The sequence below is a fragment of the Conger conger genome, chromosome 13, assembly GCF_963514075.1.
Source record: "Conger conger chromosome 13, fConCon1.1, whole genome shotgun sequence".
Classification (NCBI taxonomy): Eukaryota; Metazoa; Chordata; class Actinopteri; order Anguilliformes; family Congridae; genus Conger; species Conger conger.
The window spans coordinates 22,753,613-22,778,893 of NC_083772.1; the positions used below are offsets into that span (position 1 = coordinate 22,753,613).

The 25,281-nt window shown below is 41.4% G+C and overlaps 2 protein-coding genes across 2 annotated transcripts; both read left to right on the forward strand.

Annotated features, from left to right (window-relative positions):
- The first annotated feature begins 2,203 nt into the window (after positions 1 to 2,203).
- Positions 2,204 to 6,553, forward strand: LOC133107418 (olfactory receptor 52K2-like). Its single transcript, XM_061216408.1, has 4 exons — positions 2,204 to 3,116; positions 4,851 to 4,973; positions 5,216 to 5,266; positions 6,141 to 6,553. Exons 1-4 carry the CDS (start codon positions 2,204 to 2,206, stop codon positions 6,551 to 6,553), a joined length of 1,500 nt encoding a protein of 499 aa, XP_061072392.1.
- A 17,300-nt stretch (positions 6,554 to 23,853) lies between these two features.
- Positions 23,854 to 24,798, forward strand: LOC133107419 (olfactory receptor 52L1-like). Its single transcript, XM_061216409.1, has one exon. The coding sequence runs from the start codon at positions 23,854 to 23,856 to the stop codon at positions 24,796 to 24,798; it is 945 nt and encodes a 314-aa protein (XP_061072393.1).
- Positions 24,799 to 25,281: the final 483 nt, after the last annotated feature.

A 25,281-nucleotide genomic window follows, 5' to 3' on the forward strand; every position in this document is an offset into this window, starting at 1 on the left:
TTTGATATCCACCTCACGCTCACGACTACTGTCTGTTCTGGCTCCACGGTGGTGGAACGAACTCCCCGTTGAGGTCAGAACTGTAGAATCTCTCCCCACCTTCAAGCGCAAGCTGAAGACACACCTCTTCAAGCAGCACCTCTCCCCATCCCTCCCTACCTCCCTGTGAACCTTAATTGTTGTCTCTGTGACTTGCTTTGTGTATCGGTATTTTTAGTTTGCTAGGTAAGTAGTGTTTGGATAGTTAACTTTGGTCACTTTTGCTCTGTTGTTTGTTGGTTTCTTTGTTCCAAAAAAAAAAAAAAAAAAAAAAAAATTTGGCCCTTGTCCTTATCTTTGTTGTACAGGTAGCAGTTGAAATTGTACTTCCCTCTAGGGTCTTTCAGCAAAATTATCCCTGGTTATGGGTATGCACTTTGTTGTACGTCGCTCTGGCCAAATGCCAATAATGTAAAAAAAATGTAATGATATGAATGAAAGGTACACCAGACTCACTTATAATATAGTGAGCAAAATACAGCTGATTTTCTACCTGCCCACGCACCACGAATCAACTTTGCATGGCGCATTGGCGAGGTGCGTGGTGTACTGGGTGGCCCCCTCGCTTGACTTCAGCAAACATGGCTGACCTTACAGGAAGTGAGAAACAGGATGTGTTATGCTACTACGTAGTTCAGAGATTAAAATAAATTTGTTTATTGTGTTCTGAAGAACTTAATTTAATTAAATTTGTGTAATATTTCCAGTGTTTCCCTAGACATGTCTACTGCTGATTCTCCATGAACACACTTGTACTGCATGATGCTGGAGTTAATAACATTTGGGAATTAGTGCTTAATTATAAATGCAGTGTCATTGTAAGTGTAACCCAGTTATGACATCACCAACTGATTACAACCAGCGTACTAACATGGGCCAGTCCTTTATAAAAAGCTTGCATGAAGATTCCATGCCTCAAGTGTGTTGTCTGAAGAACACCGACACTAGTTACAAGAAACTGCCCAATACTCTCAATTAAATATATTCTGGGTATGTATGTATTTTATATTTATAGTATTATTATTATTATTACTATTAGTAGTAGTAGTAGTAATATTATGGCTGGACAATGAGGCAAAAAAGACAAAAGTTTTATGTTTTTTCTTTTTAATATCAATATCAATCATCTGAAAACAAAGCTTGTCATGGGAAGAAAACAGACAATTGACTCTAACTTTGTTTAATGCAGTACTGTAATTATAAAAGAGAGTTCTAACTGACATTTTTGATAAAAATGGAGTTGGTGTCATACATATGTTGTTTATAGGGCAATTTGATAGGATTTTGATATTGTACTTTTAGAATGTGAAAGCTTTGAAGTTCATTATCTCAAAACTTTTCAGAACGCAGATAGACTCCTATAATTTCAAGGTCACCACTGCAATGACTGCTTGAAGTCTGTGACCCGTAGACATCAGCACACTCACCAGGTGCCGAGTATCTTCTCAGGTGAATCTGCACTTGAACCACATGCGAATTGTTTGATTACAAATCTACAATTGCGGAGTAGACATTATGGATGTAAGCCTCATTCACTGTTCTCAAGTACTGAATGTGTTTTCTTCTGCACTACTCTCTCCTGCCTGCCCGTCTCCTTCTTGACTGATCTCACATGAGTATCTGTGTCCTCCTGCACTACTCTCTCCTGTCTGCCTGTCTCCTTCTTTACTGATCTCACATAAGTTTGTGTGTGTCTCTCCCCTGCTTGTTTTGGTGCTATGCCTGCTTTTGGTTCTCCTCTCCCTGGTGTCCTGTGATTGATTCCCCCCCCCTGAAATTAACAGCAGTCATTTACAGTGTTGGAGTAATTTACATTTTACACTAAAAGAGAATGAGTACACAAAAAGATCAACACCAAAGATTCTAGTTAGCTTGTATATCAAATCTTAGATATCTATTTCAATGCTTCAGGCCTTTTTTTTAAAGACATGATATCTCATTCTGAAAGTTACAATTTTACTTGCCTATCAAAAGCTGCCATGTATAGCTAAGTATTTGTAAAGGCTTAATTTAATGTTTCACTCAATACTCTACTGTCACGTCAGGATGTATTTTTCAGGACATCTAATTTAAAGAAAACTCCATTCCTGGTTCCAGTTGAAATAAAACATAGTTAAGAAAACCATGCAATTCTTCTCTGCAGGGTTCATTGTACAACTACATCATGGAGAATGCATCTGTGGTGACGTCATTCATATTGATGGCATACGCTGAACTGGAAGACCACAGATATGTATACTTTACAGGTTTCCTGTTATTGTTCATCCTCATGGTATTGACAAATATAATTCTTATTATAGTAATTTACATTGAAACAGGTCTCCATGAACCCATGTACTTTTTACTTTGTAACTTAGCAGTGAATGGAATTTATGGCACAATATCTTTATTGCCATCAGTACTTGGTAATTTAATGTCTCATACTTATGAAATATCTCTCACTGCCTGTCTTTTACAGATCTTTTGTATACACACATATGCTGCAGTTGAATTTACTACTTTAGCAGTAATGGGCTATGACCGGTATGCTGCTATTTGTCGCCCATTACACTATCACCAATTAATGTCTCATAGAAAAGTGTGCATACTTATTGCATTGTCTTGGTTTTATCCTTGTATTGTTTTTGGACTCTATTTCATACTGACTGCACAGCGGACATTTTGTGACAGGATCATAGAAAAGGCATATTGTCCTAATTTTGCAGTAGTCAAACTGTCTTGTTTGGAAACTTCTTTTCAAAGCAAAATGGGCTTACTTGTAACTTTTTTTTTAATAGTCCCATACCTGCTCATGATACTATTTTCCTATGCGCAAATACTCAGAGTATGCCTGTATGCTTCTAAGGAATCTCAGACCAAAGCCATTCAAACATGTACCCCACACTTACTGACTGTGATTAACTATGCAGTAGGATGCTTTTTTGAAATTATTTCAAGTCGTTTCAACATGAGTCATGTCCCTCCCAAAGCTCGAATATTCCTATCCCTTTACTTTCTGATATTTCCACCATTGTTTAATCCTGTCATTTATGGAATTAGCATTCAAGCCATCAGGGTTCAAATTTTCAAACTTTTCAGTCTTAGGAAAAACAGGTTAACTCCATTGTAGTTGATGATGAAGTAAGTCTCATACCATTTCAATTCTCACACATTTTAAGCCAATAACCGAAAAGGTCAATGGAATTCCAGTGACTAACAGACCTAGTGAGAAGTTTCGAATCCAAGCCCTTTTCTCATTCTCATTTCATAAATTATCAGATATTAACCACACTCCCTGTGTAGGTGTCATTGGGTAAATGGCTTTCTCCGCATTGTCTACATGGAGACATTGATTGCTCAGATTCATGGAGTTCATTCTAGAAAGTTGGTTGGAGGCCTGGCATTCGGCAGCTGCTGCTGTCAAATCCTTGTTATTATTTGGGTTGCTTAGATATTTGATTTGGGTTGTCTTTTAATCATGTTAAAAAGGGGATAGATGTTTTTCATTTGTTGAATAAGAAAACGTTTGATCACCTTGTTGTTGTTGTATATTTATTATGACTGTAAAATCATGTCTTAAAATCATATTTGATGTCCATTACACAATGTTTTTAAATAAACATTGACTTGATTTTGCTCACTGATTTGTCCTAACAAACTGAATTACAATGCTTCATAATCTATGACAATATTAAGCACTAATGAAATGTATATCCCTGTGGGCTGACCTGTTGTTAATAGACAATTTTTTTTAAATAAGTTATAAAGGCATATAAAAATAACCTATTGTAATTCAGCCTGCAGCTAAGATTAGGTAACTGCTGTGCAGCCATCCATGATAAAAAACCAAACAATAAGAAAACAAATGCTATCTGGTGGCCACAATCAGTCACTACCTCCCACCATGACACCGCTGTTCAAAATAGCAATTTCAAATCTACTTTACTGCGTCTAGTGGAAGACCCGCAGAGATACCAACACACCTGGTTAAAATTAGTACACCACGCACCTCGCCAATGCGCCATTCAAAGTTGATTTGTGCTACGTGGGCAGCTGGATTTTGCTCACTATATTATAAGTGAGTCTGGTGTACCTTTCATTCATATCAAATTAAGTCTTTTCATTACCATTAAAATCCATGCATATTGCACAGGTTGGATTGTCTCAACGAATACAATGGAAGACAAGGATAAGGTAGACGCTTTTCCGAAAAAGTTATTTTGAGGCAGGTACAGACTATTTTTTTATAACGAATCTCATAAATTAGAGAAATCTGTTTGAAAATCCATCCAAAGTATTTTCTTGTATGGTATTATTACAATTATTGTGCTTATTTTTTATGATCTTCTCGACCTGTTGCTGTCTGAGGGTAGCTGCGAGGAGAGATAGTTTGGGACAGAGAGGTAGCCGAGGGTGACAGGCAGGGGTGTATTTTACACTTCAGACCCATAATATAATTTACTTTCCACTATTGGAGATTCGCAAAGCTCCCACCAGGAGGAGCGACAACTCCAAACTCGCTGATTTAACCTTAGGAACACTACGACTAAGAAGGCAACGAAAAGCACAAGCATCTTGTGCAGTATAGTTATGCGGAAGTAACCTAAATACACAATCCACCACGGGGATCTCTAATGTTGATCCCCAGACTATTGGGGGTGCGCAAGGCTCTAAAAGGACGTTACTTCTGACAGCAGTGTCTTGAGCCTTCCTGCTATATGCACAATATCAGACATAAACGATGACAAATACATCATTGCTGCATGTAGGTGGAATTCGTGTATTAGACACATTTGGAAACGGGTGGTTGCCAACTGTGTAATTTGTTACAGCCCAGCAGGCTGCTCTAGTTAGGCAGGAGCAGGGGCTGCAGCCGTTGCATGCGCAGCAGGTTGCTACTGCCGAGCAGCAGACTATGGTTTTCCAGCTCCAGGACGAGATCTTGGCCAGGTTAGGTAAGCAGCAGGATGTGCTGTTGGGGCGCGCCGTTAGTTTTCGGCAATTGGCGAGCGAGTTCCGTTCATCGCAGGCACAGGCACTGATCTTTTTTTTAAAGCACAACCCTAACGCTTCTTGACTGAGGATTCCCATGTGGCATTTATTTTATCATTGTTGACCGGGACTCCTCCGACCTGGGCGGATCCGCTGATCCGGGCACAGTCTCCTCTAATGAGTGATTCCCAGCTCCTCATACAAGAAATGACACGGGTGTTTGATCACAACGTCACCGGCAAAGAGGCGGCGGCTGGTAACTTGGATGAAACGGGGAACCCAGAGTATCAGACCCTGTCAGGGATGCTCTAGCCACCATGGAACCGCCGGGGAATTTAGGGTTGCTGATTTCTACAGCTATCCGTATTGATAACCGGGTTCGGGAACATGAGAGAGAGAGCGGGCAGAAGGGGCTGGTTCAATTGGCTGGTTCCTCCTCCTCTAGGCAGGGTTGTAGGTGCCGAAGGGAAACAGGAGGTACACAAAGGGGAGGAGCCGATGCAGCTGGACAGTACAACGCTGGCGCGCCCTAGGAGGCAACCCTGGAGAGGAGGGCTGTTTTTTTTTTTTTTTTTTTGCAAGCGGCCGGGGCATCAGATAAGGAACTGTCCCGACCTGAAAGCAAAAGAGCAGTCCCACTAGTGGAGCGAAAGTTACTAGTGGGACCAATCAAAGGTACTAGCTTTCACACAGTTCTTCCCGTCGAACTGACATGGAAAGGGGTCGTAGTTGGGGCAGACGCCTTTATCGACTCTGGGGCGGTGGATAACTTTATTGACCGTCAGTGGGCTAAGCACAAAAAACTGCCGGTTCGGTCCATGCCACAGCCCAAATCCATTACGCCATTTGACGGCCGCCTGTTGGGGTCCGGGGTGGTATGTCACATGACAGAGCGGGTTATTATGCGGATCCCGTTTCTGGGGCACCGGGAGCGTATATATGTTTTGTTTTTTTGTTTTTAGTTTTTTTGGTGGAGTCCCTGGCGTATCCGATAGTTTTAGGTCATGTATGGTTAGCCAAACACCAGCCCCAAATAAACTGGGGGAACTGGAGCAATCTGGTGTCCCGGTGGGGTCCACAATGCGCTGGCCACTCTGATCGTGTGCACACTCCCTTGGCCCCCCCCATAGAGACTGACATAGGGTCCGAATTGGACGAGGAGGAGGCTAGGGGGTTCCCTAGTCCTAAGGTTAGAACACCAGACGAGGAGGAGCAGGAGGGGAATCTGGAGTGGGACTCAGTCTGTGACTGGAATCACCCTATTGACGAGGGTGAGGGCAGTGACGTCACAGACTGTGACACAGAGAGCCTTTTCCAAACCTCAGTCAGTGGGGGTGAGGACCGGATGGTGGGAGCTATTGCGTTCCCGCTGCCATCTAATGTGCCAAGGGCCTATAGCGAGATGGCTGAAGTTTTCAGCAAACAACGGGCGAGCACGTTACCTCCGCACCGGTTGTACGACTGTGCGATCGACTTACATCCGGGTACAGTCCCACCCAGGGTGCGCTCTATTCGCTGTCTGTGCCAGAAGGCAGGGCCATGAAGGAATACATTCACAATGCCTTAGCTAATGGGTTCATCAGACCGCCTTCATCACTGGCGGGGGCGGGATTCTTTTTTGTAAAAAAGAAAGACGGGAGCTTAAGGCCATGTATTGATTACAGAGGGCTGAACGCTATCACTATTAAAAATAGGTACCCCCTGCCGCTGATGAACTCCGCATTCGAGTGCCTGCAGATGGCATCAGTGTTCACTAAACTGAACCTCCATAATGCGTACAATCTGGTACGCATACGGGAGGGTGATGAGTGGAAAATGGCTTTTAACACGCACACAGAATATCTCGTTATGCCGTTCAGCCTCACCCCCACTGTATTTCAGGCGCTCGTCAATGATGTGCTCAGGGAGATGCTGGAGAAGTGTGTTTGTCTATCTGGACGATATTTTAATCTTCTCCACCACCATCTCTGAGCACATTCAACATGTGTCGCTGGTATTGACGCGTCTTTTAGAGCCTTCCTCCCTGTGAACCTTAATTGTTGTTTTTCCGTGTTTTACTTTTTTGTGTATCAGTATTTTTAGTTTGGTTAGGTAAGCAGTGTTTGGCTAATTAAGGGGTTTGGTCATACTTCTGTGTTTTGTTAAAAAAAAAAAAAAAAAAAAAAAAAAAATATATATAAAGAAATTTAAAAAAATCAAATAGGCCCTGGTCCTTATCTTTGTTGTGCAGGTAGCAGTTGAAATTGTACTTTCCTCTAGGGTCTTTCGGTGCACTTATCCCTGGTTATGGGTATGCACTTTGTTGTACGTCGCTCTGGATAAGAGTGTCTGCCAAATGCCATTCATGTAATGTAATGTAATGTACTGGGTGGCCCCTCGCTTGACATGGCTGACCTTAAAGGAAGTGAGAAACAGGATGTGTCATGCTACTACATAGTTCAGAGATTAAAATAAATGTGTTTATTGTGTTCTGAAGAACTTAAATTAAATTTCTGTAACATTTCCAGTGTTTCCCTAAACATGTCTACCGCTGATTCTCCATGAACACACTTGTACTGCATGATGCTGGAGTTAATAACATTTGGGGATTAGTGCTTAATTATAAATGCAGTGTCATTGTATGTGTATGACATCACCAGCTGATTACAACCAGTGTACTTACATGGGCCAGTCCTTTATAAAAAGCTTGCACGAAGATTCCATGCCTCAAGTGTGTTGTCTGAAGAACACCGACACAATCAAGTTACAAGAAACTGGCCAATACTGAATTAAATATCTTCTGGGTATGTATGTATTTTATATTTATTATTATTAGTATTATTATAATTATTATTATTACTATTAGTAGTAGTAGTAGTAGTAGTAGTAGTAGTAGTAGTAATATTAGGGCTGGACAATGTGGCAAAAAGTACAAAAGTTTTATGCTTTTTCTTTTTAATATCAATCAATAGCTGAAAACAAAGGTTGTCATGGGGAAAAAAATAGAAAATTTACTCTAACTTTGTTTAATGCAGTGCTGTAATTATAAAAGAGAGTTCTAACTGACATTTTTGATAAAAATGGTGTCATACATATGTTGTTTATAGGGCAATTTGATAGAATTTTGATATTGTACTTTTAGGGACTATCATTTTGCTCTATGAAGAACTTCCCTGCATTTCAGTTTTCCTGTCTTAGAATGTGAAAGCTTTGAAGTTCATTATCTCAAAACCTCTCAGAACGCAGATAGACTCTTATATTTTCAAGGTCACCACTGCAATGACTGCTGACTGACCCATAGACAACACACTCACCAGGTGTCGAGAATCTTCTCAGGTGAATCTGCACTTCAACCACATGTGAATTGTTTGGTTACAAATCTACAATTGCGGAGTACAGAGCCAAATCACGAAAATGTTTGTCCCAAACATTATGGAGCTCAATGTGAGCCTAATTCACTGTTCTCATGCAAGTACTGTCTGTGTTTCCTTCTGCACTACTCTCTCCTGCCTGCCTGTCTCCCTCTTTACTGATCTCAAATAAGTTTGTGTGTTTCTCCCCACTACTCTCTCCAACCTGCCTGTTTCCTTATTTACCAATCTCACATTAGTTTGTGTGTTTCTCTCCCCTGCTTGTTTTGGTGCTATGCCTGCTTTTGGTTCTCCTCTCCCTGGTGTCCTGTGATTGATTTCCCCCCCAACATTCTGCTGTTTGTGCTGTCTTCACTAAAATAACATAAAATAGAGGACCTCCAAGATGTTTACTTTGCCTCTTGTGAATTGAAGTTATATCATAATATTAATCAAGACTGAAATTAACAGCAGCCATTTACAGTGTTGGAGTAATTTACATTTTACACTAAAAGAGAATGAGTACACAAAAAGATCAACACCAAAGATTCTTAGACATCTATTTCAATGCTTCAGGCCATTTTGTTAAAGAGATGATATCTCAATCTGAAAGTTACTATTTTACTTGCCTCTCAAAAGTATTTGGAAAGGCTTCATTTAATGTTTCACTCAATACTCTACTGTCACGTCAGGATGTATTTGTATTTGTATCTAATTTAAAGAACTCCATTCCTGGTTGCAGTTGAAATAAAACATAGTTAATAAATCCATGCAATTCTTCTCTGCAGGGTTCATTGTACAACTACATCATGGAGAATGCATCTGTGGTGACGTCATTCATATTGATGGCATACGCTGAACTGGAAGACCACAGATATGTATACTTTACAGGTTTCCTGTTATTGTTCATCCTCATGGTATTTGCAAATATAATTCTTATTCTGGTAATTTACATTGAAACAGGTCTCCATGAACCCATGTACTTTTTACTTTGTAACTTAGCAGTGAATGGAATTTATGGCACAATATCTTTATTGCCATCAGTACTTGGTCATTTAATGTCTCATACTTATGAAATATCTCTCACTGCTTGTCTTTTACAGATCTTTTGTTTACACACATATGCTACAGTTGAATTTATTATTTTAGCAATGATGGGCTATGACCATTATGTCGCATATTTGTCATCCGTTACACTATCACCAATTAATGTCTCATAGAAAAGTGTGCATACTTATTGCATTGTCTTGGTTTTATCCTTGTATTGTTTTTGGATTCTATTTCATACTGACTGCACAGTGGACATTTTGTGAAAGGATCATAGAAAAGGCATATTGTCCTAATTTTGCAGTAGTCAAACTGTCTTGTTTGGAAAGTTCTTTTCAAAGCAAAATTGGCTTACTTGTAACTTTTTTTTTAATAGTCCCATACCTGCTCATTTTTTCCTATGCGCAAATACTCAGAGTATGCCTGTATGCTTTAAGGAATCTCAGACCAAAGCCATTCAAACATGTACCCCACACTTACTGACTGTGATTAACTATGCAGTAGGATGCTTTTTTGAAATTATTTCAAGTCGTTTCAACATGAGTCATGTCCCTCCCAAAGCTTGAATATTCCTATCCGTTTACTTTCTGATATTTCCACCATTGTTTAATCCTGTCATTTATGGAATTAGCATTCAAGCCATCAGGGTTCAAATTTTCAAACTGTTCAGTCTTAGAAAAAACAGGTTAACTCCATTGTAGTTGATGATGAAGTAAGTCTCATACCATTTCAATTCTCACACATTGTAAGCCAATAACGTTCAATGGAATTAGATGTTTTTCATTTGTTTAACAAAATCATATTTGATGTCCATTACACAATGTTTTTAAATAAACATTGACTTGATTTTTCTCACAGTGTATTTTTGCTCACTGATTTGTCCTAACAAACTGAATCACAATACTTCATAATCTATGACAATATTAAGCACTAATGAAATGTATATCCCTGTGGGCTGACCTGTTGTTACTGGACACATTTTTTTTTAAACTGAGCTTTAATAAGTGATAAAAGGGATATAAAAATAACCTACTGTAATTCAGCCTGCAGCTAAGATATTGATTATGTAACTGTTGTGCAGCCATCCATGATAAAAAAACCAAACAATAAGAAAACAAATGCTATTTAGTTGATTTGGCAATGATACACATTCCGCCTTTGGCTTCAGAACTTCACTGACAAACACTATTTACCTACAAACACTTACAATTAGTCTAGCTTAATGACAAAATGATTGTTACATCCCTCAGGTGTCTAGGCGTAGGAGGGAGTGCGCAACATATATTTTGATGGGTGTTGAGTAGGGATGTGTATCGTTAGGATTTTATTGATACCGATACCAATACCAATACTCCTTATCGGTGCCGGTATTTATCGATACTCTTATCGATACCACGGCGTGTAATTTAGTGTATAAAATAAAGACAAGACCATTACAAGATGGTAAAAGATTCAATCGTTTTTTATTACCACAAGGGGGGTAATACCAGCAACATCATTAAACAACTTACAGCACCTGCCTTTTAAGCCCTTAGCAAGTCAACATGTGCAGTGCGAGGTATGTCAAAAAAACGAGCAGGCAGCTCCATACAGCCTTAAAGGTAACTGTCAATGTGATAATGCTTCAACAGAACAGAAGCTTAACTTAAAATTACACATGCTTCTCAGAATAGATGAAATAAAATAAAAAAACCTAGGGAGAAGACCAAAGCCCTTGCCTACATGTTCAACGCAACAGACACATACATGTAAACAGAACAGTGTAGGGGGGGCTCTTCTCCTGACGCATTTAGCCCTAACAGTTTTTGTTAAGGAAAAGCAACATATGTACTTTCTCTGGCAGATCGCTCTGGACAGAGTGACGTCACGCTATACACTCAGATAAAATGGGGCTGCGCATGTTTTAAAAAAGGGTAATTTAATTACTTATTATTTTTAATCCAGCTTTACTGGCAGTCTTAAACCTTTAAGGATGTATATATTGGGAAACAATCTTGTAAATTATGCCAACTTAATCTAGTATTTCACTTCCCCTTTAATGATTCATACACTCACCATGACTTGATGAAGAAGCACTGTCGGAGTCTGCCTGCACGGAGGAGGGCACGGTGTTGTTAGCGTCTGCCGGGTTGCTAACTTTAGATGCGTTGTTTAGGCAGTCAAACACGCTGCACTCCTTCAGCTTTATGCTATGGGTAGACTGCAAGTGTTTCCTGATGTTGCTGGTGTTACCCCCCCTTTGACGCAACTACTTTCTTGCATATATTGCATTGAGCCGAGGATCCATTGAGTTTGATGAAGTGAGCCCATACCTTGGAGCGCTTAGCTCTTACTGCCGACATATTGACTAGAGAAAACAACGGGGCGCTGCGTCATAACCTGTCGACGGCAGCAGTGTCATAATTACGCAACGGTTAGGTAGACTCTTGAAAAATACCGAAAACAGTATCGTTTGTCCAGAATCTTAAGCGGTACTCTGGTACCGACCAGTTAGGAACCGGTACCAAAAAATACCGGCTCTTCATACATATCCCTAGTGTTGAGCATGTTCAGTGAAAAGAGGGCCACACAAGAATTAAAGTGCAAAACGGTGTATCATGCAGAGCTATTTACAAGAACAAATAACACATTAAGGTCCCAAGGCCAAGGGACACGGATGTAGCCAAGTAAATGAAATAAACAAAACAAAACTAAGCTAGAAACAAATATAGGCTGACAGGCTTTTGTTTGTTGCTGGATAAGTCAATCTGACTATTCTAACATAACAAATTATACAGTTGGCAACCACCCGTTTCCAAATGTGTCTAATGCACAAATTCCACCTACATGCAGCAATGATGTACAGTGGTGTAGTGTTTACAGTATATGCGACACTGTAGTACAACGTGACATGTCCACGTGTTTTACTGTGATAACGAAAACATCACACTGGCGACGAAGATAAAAGACGGACAAGTCAAGAAAAGAAAAGAAGAAGAGAAAAGTTTCAAACTGCACCGTGCAAAGTACTAAGCTACCAAGCTAACGACGCGAGGGGCTAACGCAACAAGCTGCTCTCATCATGTCACTCACGCACACCGTCGCTCTGCAAGCTTTCGACACAGAAACGGATCCGAGCTCAGTAGGACCACGTTGGACCAAATGGGTGCAAAGTTTTGAAAACTATACCACTGCTATGAACATTACCGGGGATCCTAGGTTAAAAGCATTGCTGCTGCACCTAGCAGGAGAGCGTGTGCATGACATTTATGACACGTTAGCAGTAGAAGCAGACAAATACGCGGACGTCAAACAGAAGCTACAAACGTACTTTACACCAAAGAAAAATGTTCAGTATCAGGTGTATATCTTTAGAAAGACAGTGCAACAGCCAGGTGAAAATTTAAACACATACTGCACTAGACTACGCATGCTTGCAAAGAACTGTGAGTTTGCTGACGTGGATCAAGAGATCAAAGCACAACTGATTCAAAGCTGCACTTCGTCCAGGCTGCGCAGACGAGCACTCAGAGAGCCTGACAATAGCCTAGATGACCTTCTAGACCACGGGAGATCACTGGAAATGTCCGAACAACAAGCAGCGGGCATGGAACAGAGAGCGACTGCATTAGAAGAGGTGGCCAGCCTCCAGCCGACGCGCCGAGAGAGCCAAGCCCAACAATCAGTGCAGGAACTGTGGGGGACAGTACCCACATGAAGGAGACTGCCCAGCACAGGGCAAGGACTGCAAAGTATGCGGTAAACTCAATCACTTTGCGAGGCAGTGCAGATCTAAGCAACAACAACCTATAAAAGACTGGAAAACAAAAGATAGAGACAACAGAGACAGTAAACAATGCCAAACACATAAGAAAGTGTGTAATGTAACCAGCACAACACATAATGATAATACACGCGACTCATCAAGTAGCGATGACGCATACGTGTTTGTAGTCAATAGCAACAACACTATACAGCCACAGACATACATTAGACTTAATGATGTCCAAATATCAGTACTGATCGACTCAGGAGCTGCAGTGAACATTATCAGTGAATCAGTTCTTAGTATAATAAGACCACGCCCGCAGCTCACTCCAGCCAGTATAAAAATATTCCCATATGGCTGCACCAACCCACTGCCCATAGCTGGTGCGTTCACATGCGACACAGAGGCAGGGAACAAAAAGACTAGAAGCAGGTTTTATGTGATGAAGGGTGATGGCTGCTCTCTGATAGGCTACAAAACAGCTGAGGAGCTAGGCCTGATCAAAATAATCAATAATGTGTCCTCTACAAGCAACCGAACAGTAGCGGATGAGTTGGTGGACAGATACCCAGAGCTCTTCCAAGGCATCGGCAAGCTAAAGGACTTCCAAGTTAAGCTTCACATCAACACTGACATACAACCTACCTGTCAGCCACACAGGCGGGTTCCATTTCACATCCGACAGAAAGTCGAAGATGAGCTGAAAAAGCTTGAAAATGATGACATCATCGAGATGGTGACAGGCCCTACACCATGGCTCTCCCCCATCGTGACCCCACCCAAGCCAAAAGATCCAGATAAAGTAAGGATTTGTGTTGACGTGAGACAGGCCAACACCGTTGTACAGCGTGAGCGTCACATCACCCCCACCATGGATGATGTCATCCACGAGCTAAACGGAGCTACAGTTTTCTCCAAGCTTGACCTGACAGCTGGATATCACCAGTTAGAGCTCCACCCAGACAGTAGGTACATCACAACCTTCACCACGCACCTAGGTTTGAGGCTTTACAAGCGCCTAAACTTCGGAATATCCTCTGCAGCGGAGGTGTTCCAAAACGCGATCTGCCAGACAATACAAGGGATCAGTGGCGTGAAAAGTGACGACATCATCGTCCACGGCAAAACGCAGGCTGATCACGATGACAGCCTCACAGCGGTATTCCAGAGACTGAAAGAGAGAGGTCTCACACTCAACCGCAAAAAGTGTGAGTTTAATAAGTCCAGCCTCGAATTCTTCGGATTCACCTTCTCAGCAGGTGGAATCTCAGCTGCCCCCAAAAAGGTTACCGCCATCCAGCAAGCCAGCGATCCACGAGACCTAACCGAAGTCAGGAGCCTACTCGGTATGGCCAACTATTGCTCTCGTTTCATCAAGGACTTTGCTTCCATTTCAGCACCAATCCGCGAGTTAACCAGAAAAGACACGCCGTGGCACTGGGGCCCGGAGCAAGCCAAAGCACTGCACACGATCAAAGACAACCTGACCAGTGACACAGTCATGTCATACTTTGATCCAGGCAAGGACACAGAGCTTGTCGTGGATGCCAGCTCGGTTGGCCTAGGCGCCATCCTCTACCAAAAGAGCAAAGAAGGGGTGAGGCGCACAATAGCATATGCCAGCCGTGCTCTCAGTGACGTGGAAAGGCGTTACTCACAAACTGAACGAGAAGCACTAGCCATCGTGTGGAGTTGTGAACACTTCCACTTATACCTCTACGGTAATCCTTTTACCCTAGTCACAGATCACAAAGCACTCGAAGTGATCTGGAACAACCCCAAATCAAAACCACCTGCGAGGATTGAGAGGTGGGGACTGAGACTCCAGCCATACAACTTTCGGGTGGAGTACCGGAAAGGCGCACAGAACCCCGCCGACTACATGTCCCGTCACCCCATCCAAACACTGACAGGTGAATGCACAAGAGCAGGGAAGGTAGCAGAGGAGTATGTCAACTTTGTGACACGCCATTCTACGCCCAAAGCAGTGACTCTAGCCGAGATAAAAGAGGAAACACTGAAAGACCCGATACTGCAGGAGGTCAGTGCACACATCAGAGACAGTACATAGCACAAAATCACGAGTGACACACAACATGCTACTGTACTGAAGAAGTACAAGCAGATCAGTAGTGAGCTAACTGTGTTGCACACTGATGACGTCATCCTCCGAGGCACAAGGATCGTCATCCCTGAATCCCTCGAACACAGAGTGTTACAACTAGCCCACGAGGGACACCAGGGCATTGTTAAGACCAAGACACTCCTCAGGTCAAAGGTATGGTTTCCCGACATAGACCAGAAAGCAGAACACATTGTCAGGAACTGTCTAGCATGCCAAGCAAACACACCCATGACACAGTCACAGAAAATGTCTGAACTACCAGAAGCCCCTTGGCATAATGTCAGTGTAGACTTCTATGGCCCACTTCCTACTGGGGAGTATCTCTTAGTCATCATAGATGAATACACACGATACCCAGTAGTCGAACTAGTGAGATCTACTTCAGCCAACATAGTCATCCCAGTCCTAGATAAGGTGTTCTCCATGTTCGGAATCCCCAGAGTATTAAAGAGAGACAATGGCCCTCCATTTAACAGTGATCAGTTTTCTAAGTTTGCAGACTACCTAGGTTCCCATCACCGGAAGATTACACCAATCTGGCCCCAAGCGAATGCAACAGCAGAACGTTTCATGCGCACACTTGGGAAGGCCATCCGTGTGTCAGAGACTGTGGACATCCCGTGGAAACAGACACTCAACACATTCCTCCGTGAGTATCGCTCCACACCCCACAGCACCACTGAAGCATCACCTGCAGAACTGATGTTCCAGCGCAGAATGCACACAAAGAGCCCCATACTCACCACAGCCATTGAAAGCAACATTGACCACAAGATCAGAGAGCGAGACCAGACGGTTAAAGCAAAGATGAAGCTCAACTCAGACACACGCCGTCACGCCAAGCCACGCACTCTCATCCCTGGCGACACAGTGCTTCACCAACAGCCCAAACACAACAAGCTTACCACGCCCTACAATAGTAAGCCATACACTGTGTCAACGGTCAAAGGCTCTATGGTCACCGCAACCAAGGATGGACATTCAATTACAAGGAACTCCTCCTTCTTCAAAAGGATCAATGCAGAGATACAGGACCTCCCATTAGACCCTGATGAGCATGATGGTGATACTGTCCTTGCTGCATCACCAAGGCACCCAAGATACCCGTCCAGAAACAACCGACAGCGCCCTTCATACCTCAATGACTATGAGTAGACAAATTCACTAAGACAAACTTATTTCACAGGTCCTTCTGTGAATAACAGTGTCCGGTTCTCAAGTATTGTTTGAACTAAGTACACGTGCACTAGGTACACTAACGAATGTGTTTAAATGATTGAATGTTCTAGCACAGGTTTGAAATGATATAGTGCTCAAATCCTAAATTGTAATATGGTTAAACCTAGGAGAATGTGTACTGTTCAGTTATGATTTGAAAAGTAATTTTGTTTACTACAGACAGCAAGTTAATGTCAGTTGTGGTTTTGTGTATTACAAATAAGTGAATATTTGTTTAGTTGTGGAAAAAAGGAGTGATGTAGTGTTTACAGTATATGCGACACTGTAGTACAACTTGACATGTTCTGGTCATGTGCGATAGCAGACAGGAAGTCTAGGTCAGACAGAGAACATACGGCTGTATGCGTGCCAGTGAATAAAAACGTAACTACTTGATATAACAGTTGTCCACGTGTTTTACTATGATAACGAGAACATCACAAGTGGGAGCAATAATTATTTGATCCCTTGCTGATTTTGCGGGTTTGCCCACTTACAAAGAATGGAACTGTGTAGAATTTTAATCATAGGTACATTTTAACATTGAGAGACAGAATATCACAAAATAATCAACAATAACAACATCATATGAATTTTATACATTTATTATCGTATTTTTGCATGAAATAAGTATTTGATCCCCTACCAATCAGCAATAATTCTGGCTCCCACAGACCAGTTAGTTTTCCATTAAGAAGCACTCCTAATCTCAACTCATTACCCAAAACACCTGTGTCAACTCGTTACATCGCTATGTAGCTGTATAAAAGACACCTGTCCACACAATCAATCAGATTCTAACGTTTCCACCATGGCCAAGACAAAGGAGCTGTCTAAGGACATCAGGGACAAAATTGTAGACCTGCACAAGGCTGGGATGGGCTACAAGAAAATAAGCAAGCAGCTTGGTGAGAAGTTAACAACTGTTGGAGCAATTATTAGAAAATGGAAGAAGTCACCGCCAATCTCCCTCGGTCTGGGGCTCCACGCAAGATCTCGCCTCGTGGGGTATCAATGATCAGGAGAAAGGTCAGGGATCAGCCCAGTACTACACAGGAGGAGCTTGTTAATGACCTGAAGGCAGTTGGGACCACAGTCACGAAGAGAACCATCAGTAACAAACTACACCGTGAAGGATTAAAATTGTGCGCGCAAGGTTCCTCTGCTGAAGAAGGCACATGTACAGGCCCGTCTGAAGTTTGCCAGAGAACACCTGGATGATCCAGAGGAGGCTTGGGAGAAGGTGATGTGGTCAGATGAGACCAAAATAGAGCTATTTGGCATCAACTCGACTCACCGTGTTTGGAGGAAGAGAAATGCTGAGTACAACCCCAAGAACACCATCCCCACTGTGAAGCATGGAGGTGGAAACCTTATGCTTTGGGGGTGTTTCTCAGGTAAGGGGACAGGACAACTTCACCGTATCGAGGGGAGGATGAATGGGGTCATGTACCAGGAAATTTTGGGCAACAACCTCCTTCCCTCAGTGAGAGCACTGAAAATGGGTCGTGCATGGGCACATACGGTCAAGGCAACAAAGGAGTGGCTCAAAAAGAAGCATCTGCGAAGAGGAGTGCACCAAAATCCCTCCCAAGATCTGTGCAAACCTGTGCAAAACTACAACAAACGTCTGACCTCTGTGCTTGCCAACAAAGGTTTCTCCACCAAGTATTAAGTCCTATTGTTCCATGGATCAAATACTTATTTTGTGTGAAAATATATTAAATTCATGAAATTTATATGATGTTGTTATTGTGGATTATTTTGTGATATTCTGTCTCTCAATGTTAAAATGTACCTATGATTAAAATTCTACACAGTTCCATTCTTTGTAAGTGGGCAAACCTACAAAATCAGCAAGGGATCAAATAATTATTGCTCCCACTGTATAGAGGCCTCTGTCTTTCCTGCCCCAACAATTTGGAACGTGGGTGTCTCGGTGGCGCAGCCTGTAGAGCACTGACCGCATGCTCATTGCGAGCCGCGACGTTGGCGGTTCGAATCCGACCGTCCGACATTTGTCGCATGTCTTCCCCTCTCTCTCGCTCCCATTCTTCCTGTCTCTCTATACTATATACTGTCCAATAAAGCTGAAAAAGGCCTAAAAAATATCTTTAAAAAAAACAATGTGGAACGTAGCACAACTTAGAACTTATGTCCTTTTGTATGAGACCATGCAATTTTTAGGTCAGCAAAAGTATTGGAACATGTGACTGACAGGTATTTCTGGTTGCCCAGATGTGTCCTGGTAGATTGACTGGTTAAACAATAAATAGTTCTGAATGTATACCCTTGGTTTTCACCTTGGGGTTTTGCCTGTGAAGACTGTATTTGTGTTAGAAAATATAAGACCAGAGAGCTGTCTTTGGGAGCCATATTGAAGCTTAGTAAAGAGGGGAAATTGATCAGAGCCATTGCACAAGCATTGATGATAGCTTTGTAGAACCTGCACAGCTAGACCTATGAGGGAATAGCTGGAGGTGAAGGGACGACGTGTTCTTTCCTGGCTGTTTGGGAGTGAATGAAAGATTTTAATTATCATCCTCCGCACACGAGCAGAGCACAATTATGTTTAGGAATATACTGGGTCTGTTGCCACGGGTCGGATATGGATTGACCTGCCCCATATCCCGCTTACAACTGGCCTGAAACAGATCAGTAAAATTCCTAATATTCTCCGTTCGTAAACGGGGCCGTATTGAAAGCTTAGTGGTTACTCTCGTTCCACTCGTTTATCTGACTCCATTTAAGATATATAATTTAGAAATTTGGGTTTGAAACTTACGCAAACCTCGGGAGTGATTACACTCGACTCGTACCTGCGCCACTATTACTCAATATATGTTCTCGCGATTTAACATTATTGCTGAATATCTCAGTTCGGTGTAGAACTCAGAGGCTGAGGGTCCAGTCAACACAATACATGCAACACAGTCATGATAGTTGCGAGCCCAGGTCGGCGTAGCATTAACTGGGCTCCTTAGAGATAATTTGACAGGAACCAGTGCCTTAACGCCCAGGGGTTCCCTTCGTGTCAAATCACAAGAGCCGTGCCTAACCGACCCTTTAAGTTGGCAGAAACTTGCTGGCCTCACAGCTTAGAACTATCACATGGGTACCAAGCTCTCAGTTCGGTGTAGAACTCAGAGGCTGAGGGTCCAGTCAACACAATACATGCAACACAGTCATGATAGTTGCGAGCCCAGGTCGGCATAGCATTAACTGGGCTCCTTAGAGATAATTTGACAGGAACCAGCGCCGTAACGCCCAGGGGTTCCCTTCGCGTCAAACCACAAGAGCCGTGCATAGCCGACCCTTTACGTTGGCAGAAACTTGCTGGCCTCACAGCTTAGAACTATCACCTGTACCAAGGGACTGCCGATTGGTCAGTCCTTGGTCCCCATTGTCCCCCTCAATATTCAGTTGTAATTTAGGCTGAAAAGGTACAAGATGAATTAGAGTCATGGAGATCACGCAAGTTAGAAACAAAATAATTTATTTGCAGACGGGTAGGCAGTTAGCGTAGAATCATACAGTCAATTACGAAAAGACAAATTGAAGATAAAAAGAATAGAGTGACATAGGCTTACCCAGCCTGCTTTCGCTACACACATATACAAAGTATGCACAGTGTGGGAAGTCGAGTGCGATCTTCCCTGATAGGCTTGTCGACCTGGCTTTTATGCCAAATCATGTGTTTGATCCAGGCGGCAGTGCCATAAATTAGCCTGGTGGGGTTGTCGAATCTGGAATTTAGACCCCCACCGTTGGGGGTTGTTGCGTAGGGAAAATTAGATGATTACCAAGAGAGGACGTGTAGGTTTTCCCTTGAGTTATTGAAACTATGGTTTATTAAAATCCATTTGGTATGAAATGTATCTCATCTGATTCCTTGATTTTACTGGATCACATCCATACCAAACAGATTATCCTAATGTTTTGTTATGGTGCAGTTATCATGAAACCTCCCTCCTGTGTATCCATTTTACATGTAATTCCTGTTATTACAACAATGGGCATAATGCAATACAACAAGGATCACATGGGAAATGTTTACAATATTTTACCGGGTCTATTGACCATCTCAACAACAGTTTTTTGGTTTTCCTCCAAGAGAGTAGTCCCTGGGGTAATGACAGCAGTGCCCAAAGGAGGGCACTGTGGTACTGCCCGGAGTCTTTCCCCCTGGAAGTGACCAGGTGTGGGGTCATAAGATATTAGGCACATTCTTTTCCCGGGAGTTGTAATGGCCCTCATGGCCTAATTGCCTGGGAACCGCTCATCCACCCACCATATATCTATCCTTTATCTTCTTGGCGTCACTGGTCTGGAACTCCTCAAAAGGTACTACAAACAGTATTGTCCTTTGTCCCTTTTGACACACACCAGAACCCCCACCTCACAAATGGCAGAGTCAACCCCCAGCTCACAGGCTCCTCACAGATGTCAGTCACACTTCGCCTCCCTCCTACAGCTTGTACAACAACTTGAAATGTCCTGAAAAAGAAAGAAACCGCTGGCGAACTGAGCAACAGACATCGAACAGGTCGACCAAGGAAAACAACAGCAGAAAAAATTGTGAAGAAGAATGACAAAACATCAGTCACAAACAATCTGCACAGGGCAGGGGTGAAGGTATGTCAATCATCCGTTCAAAGAAGACTTAGAGATCAGCAATATAGAGGCTATACGACATGATGCAAACCACGCATCAGTTGTAAGAATTGGAAGGCGAGATTACAATTTGCAATGCAGTACAGAGATGAGCCACAGAATTTCTGGAGAAAAGTTTTATAGACTGAACTGACCAACAGTAACCTTAATTAAGTGATGGAAAAGCCAAAGTATGGAGAAAGAAGGGATCTGCATATGATCCAAAACATACGAGCTCATATGTGGAGCATGGCAGAGGAAGTGTCATGGTTTGGGCTCGCATGGCTGCTTCTGAAATCCGTTCACTAATCTTTATTGATGATGTAACTCATATTGATGTAAAACACACTGCCAACACAATAAAGGACTTTATTAGGGAGAAAAAGTAGAAGCCAAGCCCCCCCCCCCCCCCCCCCCCCCAAAAAAAACAAACAACTGAAAGAGGCTGCAATAAAAGCATCACAAAACAAGAATGCAACAGTTTGGTGATGTCATAGGGTTTAAGGCTTGATGCAGTTATTGCAAGCAAGGGATATGCTACCAAATATTAAGTGTTATTTACCTTAATTTTCTTAAATACTCTCTGTTCCTATACTTTTGCTCACCTACAAATTGGGTGGTCAGATATGCTATGTTCTAAGCAGTTTAACACATCTAGGTCTAAATACAACAAAATAAAAGTTGAAATTCTGAACTCTTGTTTTGTGTTCATCTTTTTATCTCAACTCTGAATGTATTCAGTGTACTGCAAAAACAAAGAAATTGGCCTTCCTGTTCCAAAACGTTTGGAGGGGACTGTATTTTTAAATACATTTTTACATTATAATTATGCTTTCTGTTGGTAGGAAGTTGTATGAGCAGCATAATGACATCAGTGTTTTGCCTTGGGCAATTTACTATGTCCACTTCATTGGGCATTCTGCACATCTCCTCGGTCATTAGCCTTACAAGTTTACCCAAGCATCTCTCCTGCTGCTTCTCCATTAAGACACACTGCACGGAGTTGGTCTTAATAACTTTGGGGATTGGTGTTTAATTATAACTGCATCTCCTGTAACTGTAAGTTCACTGAATGTCATCCAGCTATGACATCACCATCTGATTACAACCGCTGTGTTTGCATGGGCCAGTCCCTTATAAAAAGATTGAGTGAAGATTACATTGTGCTGGTGTGCTGCAGACAACACAAACAACTAGGGCTGGTAGTTACAACATGCAAAACAAGAATAATTTTAAAGGAGGCCAATATGACATGAACTGCTGGGTATGTATGCACTTCTTATATTTTTGATTACATGATATGCATTACACATGTATGGAGCTTCTGCTGTAAGTAGTATTAGTATTATAATGTCTTATTCTGCTTTATTATTATTATTATTATTATTATTATTATTATTATTATTATTATTATTATTATTATTAATATCAGTAATATCAGTAATATCAGAATTATTTTGCTACAGTGGTTTCTAATGCTTTAGTTGCACCGTTAATTGCTGCAATTGTTCAGTCCAGCAAATATGCCATTAGCTTGCTCTTTTTATGGCAGAGATAATGCTACCAAGCATCACCACTGATTATGCAAAGGATCTCTGAGAAATCAAAGATGCCATATTTCCTTAACAATCTACAAATTGCAGCATGGGGTGGGTGGATGAAATAATTTTGCTTGATTGGACAACTATGAACCCACTTTTATTTTACAATGACAACCTGTGCTGAGAAATAGGCCTTTTGCACTGGCAGAATTGAGTCAAGCCAGATCTGTACTGGAGCATTAGCACCTTTAAATAATATGATCTCAGCTGGAGACACCTGAGCCAGAAACTGTCCAATTAAATTTCTGGTGCTGCCGCATATATACCTGAGCTGGGAGTTGGGAATTATGTCGAGGACAAGCCAGGAAAACATGAAACAGAATGAAGCAAGTAGCCCAGTCAACAAATAAATACAAATATTTAGCCCTGATTAATCTTGAATTGAACTGAAAAGGGGTCATATTTCCTTACTTTCAAAAACTCAATGCCCATATTGGCATAGTGTTTTTGAAAATTCAAACTTTATCTTATTTGGGCATCATGCACTGTCTACATCCTTCCTAACTGCATGTCAGTGTATCCATATGTACACTTGTTTCTGAAAAAGTCTGTGATACCCAATATGCATTGCAATGTTGAGAAAAGTCAATCAAGCAGTGCCCACAGACTCCGCTCTATTTGGGTCTAATATGGCTGGGCTCATGGCTGCCATTACAGAGCAGATAGATGTGGGTAAAGCATGCAAGGGATTGTGTAGACAGTCAAATGTAGATATCGTTTTGTGGGAATCAGGACACTGGAATTAACACCACAACAGCTGATTTAAAAAACTGCAATCTTGGTAGCTTCTTATATTCACTCACAATTAATACAATTTATTCAATTCATTTTATTGAATTCATACTCATTAAATCACCTCAGGTGATTTAATGACTATGCCTGCTATGAGAATAAATATTATAATCTAGTACAATATGATTGTCAGTACTGTTATTGTCCATTAAGAGCTGCCATGCATAGAGTGGTAAAGGCTTATGTGATTTTTTGCTGAGTTCTCCACTGCCATGTCCAGGAAAATGTATGCTAACATGTGACAAAAAAATCTTCTGCTTCATCTTCAAGTAAAAATGGTTACTAAATTCAGGTTGTTCTTCTCTGTAGGATTCATCATTCGACAACAGCATGGAGAATGGATCAGTGGTGACATCATTCACATTGATGGCATACACTGAACTGGAAGACCATAGATACTTATACTTCACAGGATTCCTGCTTTTGTTCATCCTTATGGTATTAACAAATGTAGTTCTTATTATGGTCATTTACATGGAGAGAGGTCTACATGAACCCATGTACTTTTTTGTGTGTAATTTAGCAGTGAATGGAATTTATGGAAGCATATCTTTATTTCCATCAGTCCTTGGTTATTTAATGTCTCATACTTATGAAATATCTCTGGCTGCTTGTCTTTTACAGATATTTTGTATACACACATATGCTTCAGTTGAATTTAATATTTTAGCAGTCATGGGCTATGACCGGTTTGTTGCCATTTGTCAGCCATTACACTATCACCAATTAATGTCTCATAGAAAAGTGTGCACACTTATTGCATTGTCTTGGTTTTATCCTTGTATTCTTTTTGGACTCTATTTCATATTAACTGTACAGCGTACATTTTGTGACAGGATCATAGAAAAGGTGTATTGTATTAGTTTTGAATTACTCAAACTGGCTTGCCTGGAAATCTCTTTTCAGACCAAAGTTGGATTTGTTGTATCTATTCTTTTAATTGTTCCACAGCTGCTTATGATACTATTTTCTTATGCACAAATACTGAGAATCTGCCTGTTTGCCCCCAAGGAATCTAAGGTCAAAGCTATTCAAACATGTACCCCTCACTTACTGTCTGTGATTAACTATGCAGTGGGATGCTTTTTTGAAATAATTTCTAATTATTTAACATTAACTAGTTTCAACATGGGTCATATACCATACAAAACTCGCATATTCCTGTTCCTTTACTTTCTGGTAATTCCCCCTTTGTTTAATCCTGTCATTTATGGAGTTAGCATTCCAGCCATCAGAGTTCAGATTTTCAGACTCTTCCTTACTTGTAAAAAATAAGTTAACTCCACTGTAGGTAATGATGAATAATACTTAAACACATTCAGCCAATGACCAAAGTGAGCTCCACTGTAATTCCACTGTGTGAAAAATGACTTTAGACAGGTTGTTCTGAAGCAGATTGCGTTATTATAGTAGTGACAAGAGTGTGATTTAGTTTAATCCATCAAATATAGCAAAAGCTTGATCTTTCATATAAATATATTATTCACCCTTCTGACAATGTGTGGCAGAAGTGGATAACAGATTATTTAGGGACTGTGAAGCCAATCAAATGCTCTGTTGCAATAACCAATAACCGATACAGGTTATATGTAAAGTCAATCAGGAGACTAAATAGTGCTAATAATGTTTCATGATGACAGTGAGTCAGGACCTCAGTTTCATGAGTCACTTTCATGAGTCAAAACCTTTTTCTTCATAAAATCAGAGAATGCGCTTTAAATATATGCATATAAAAAGCTTCATACCAAAGCAATCTAT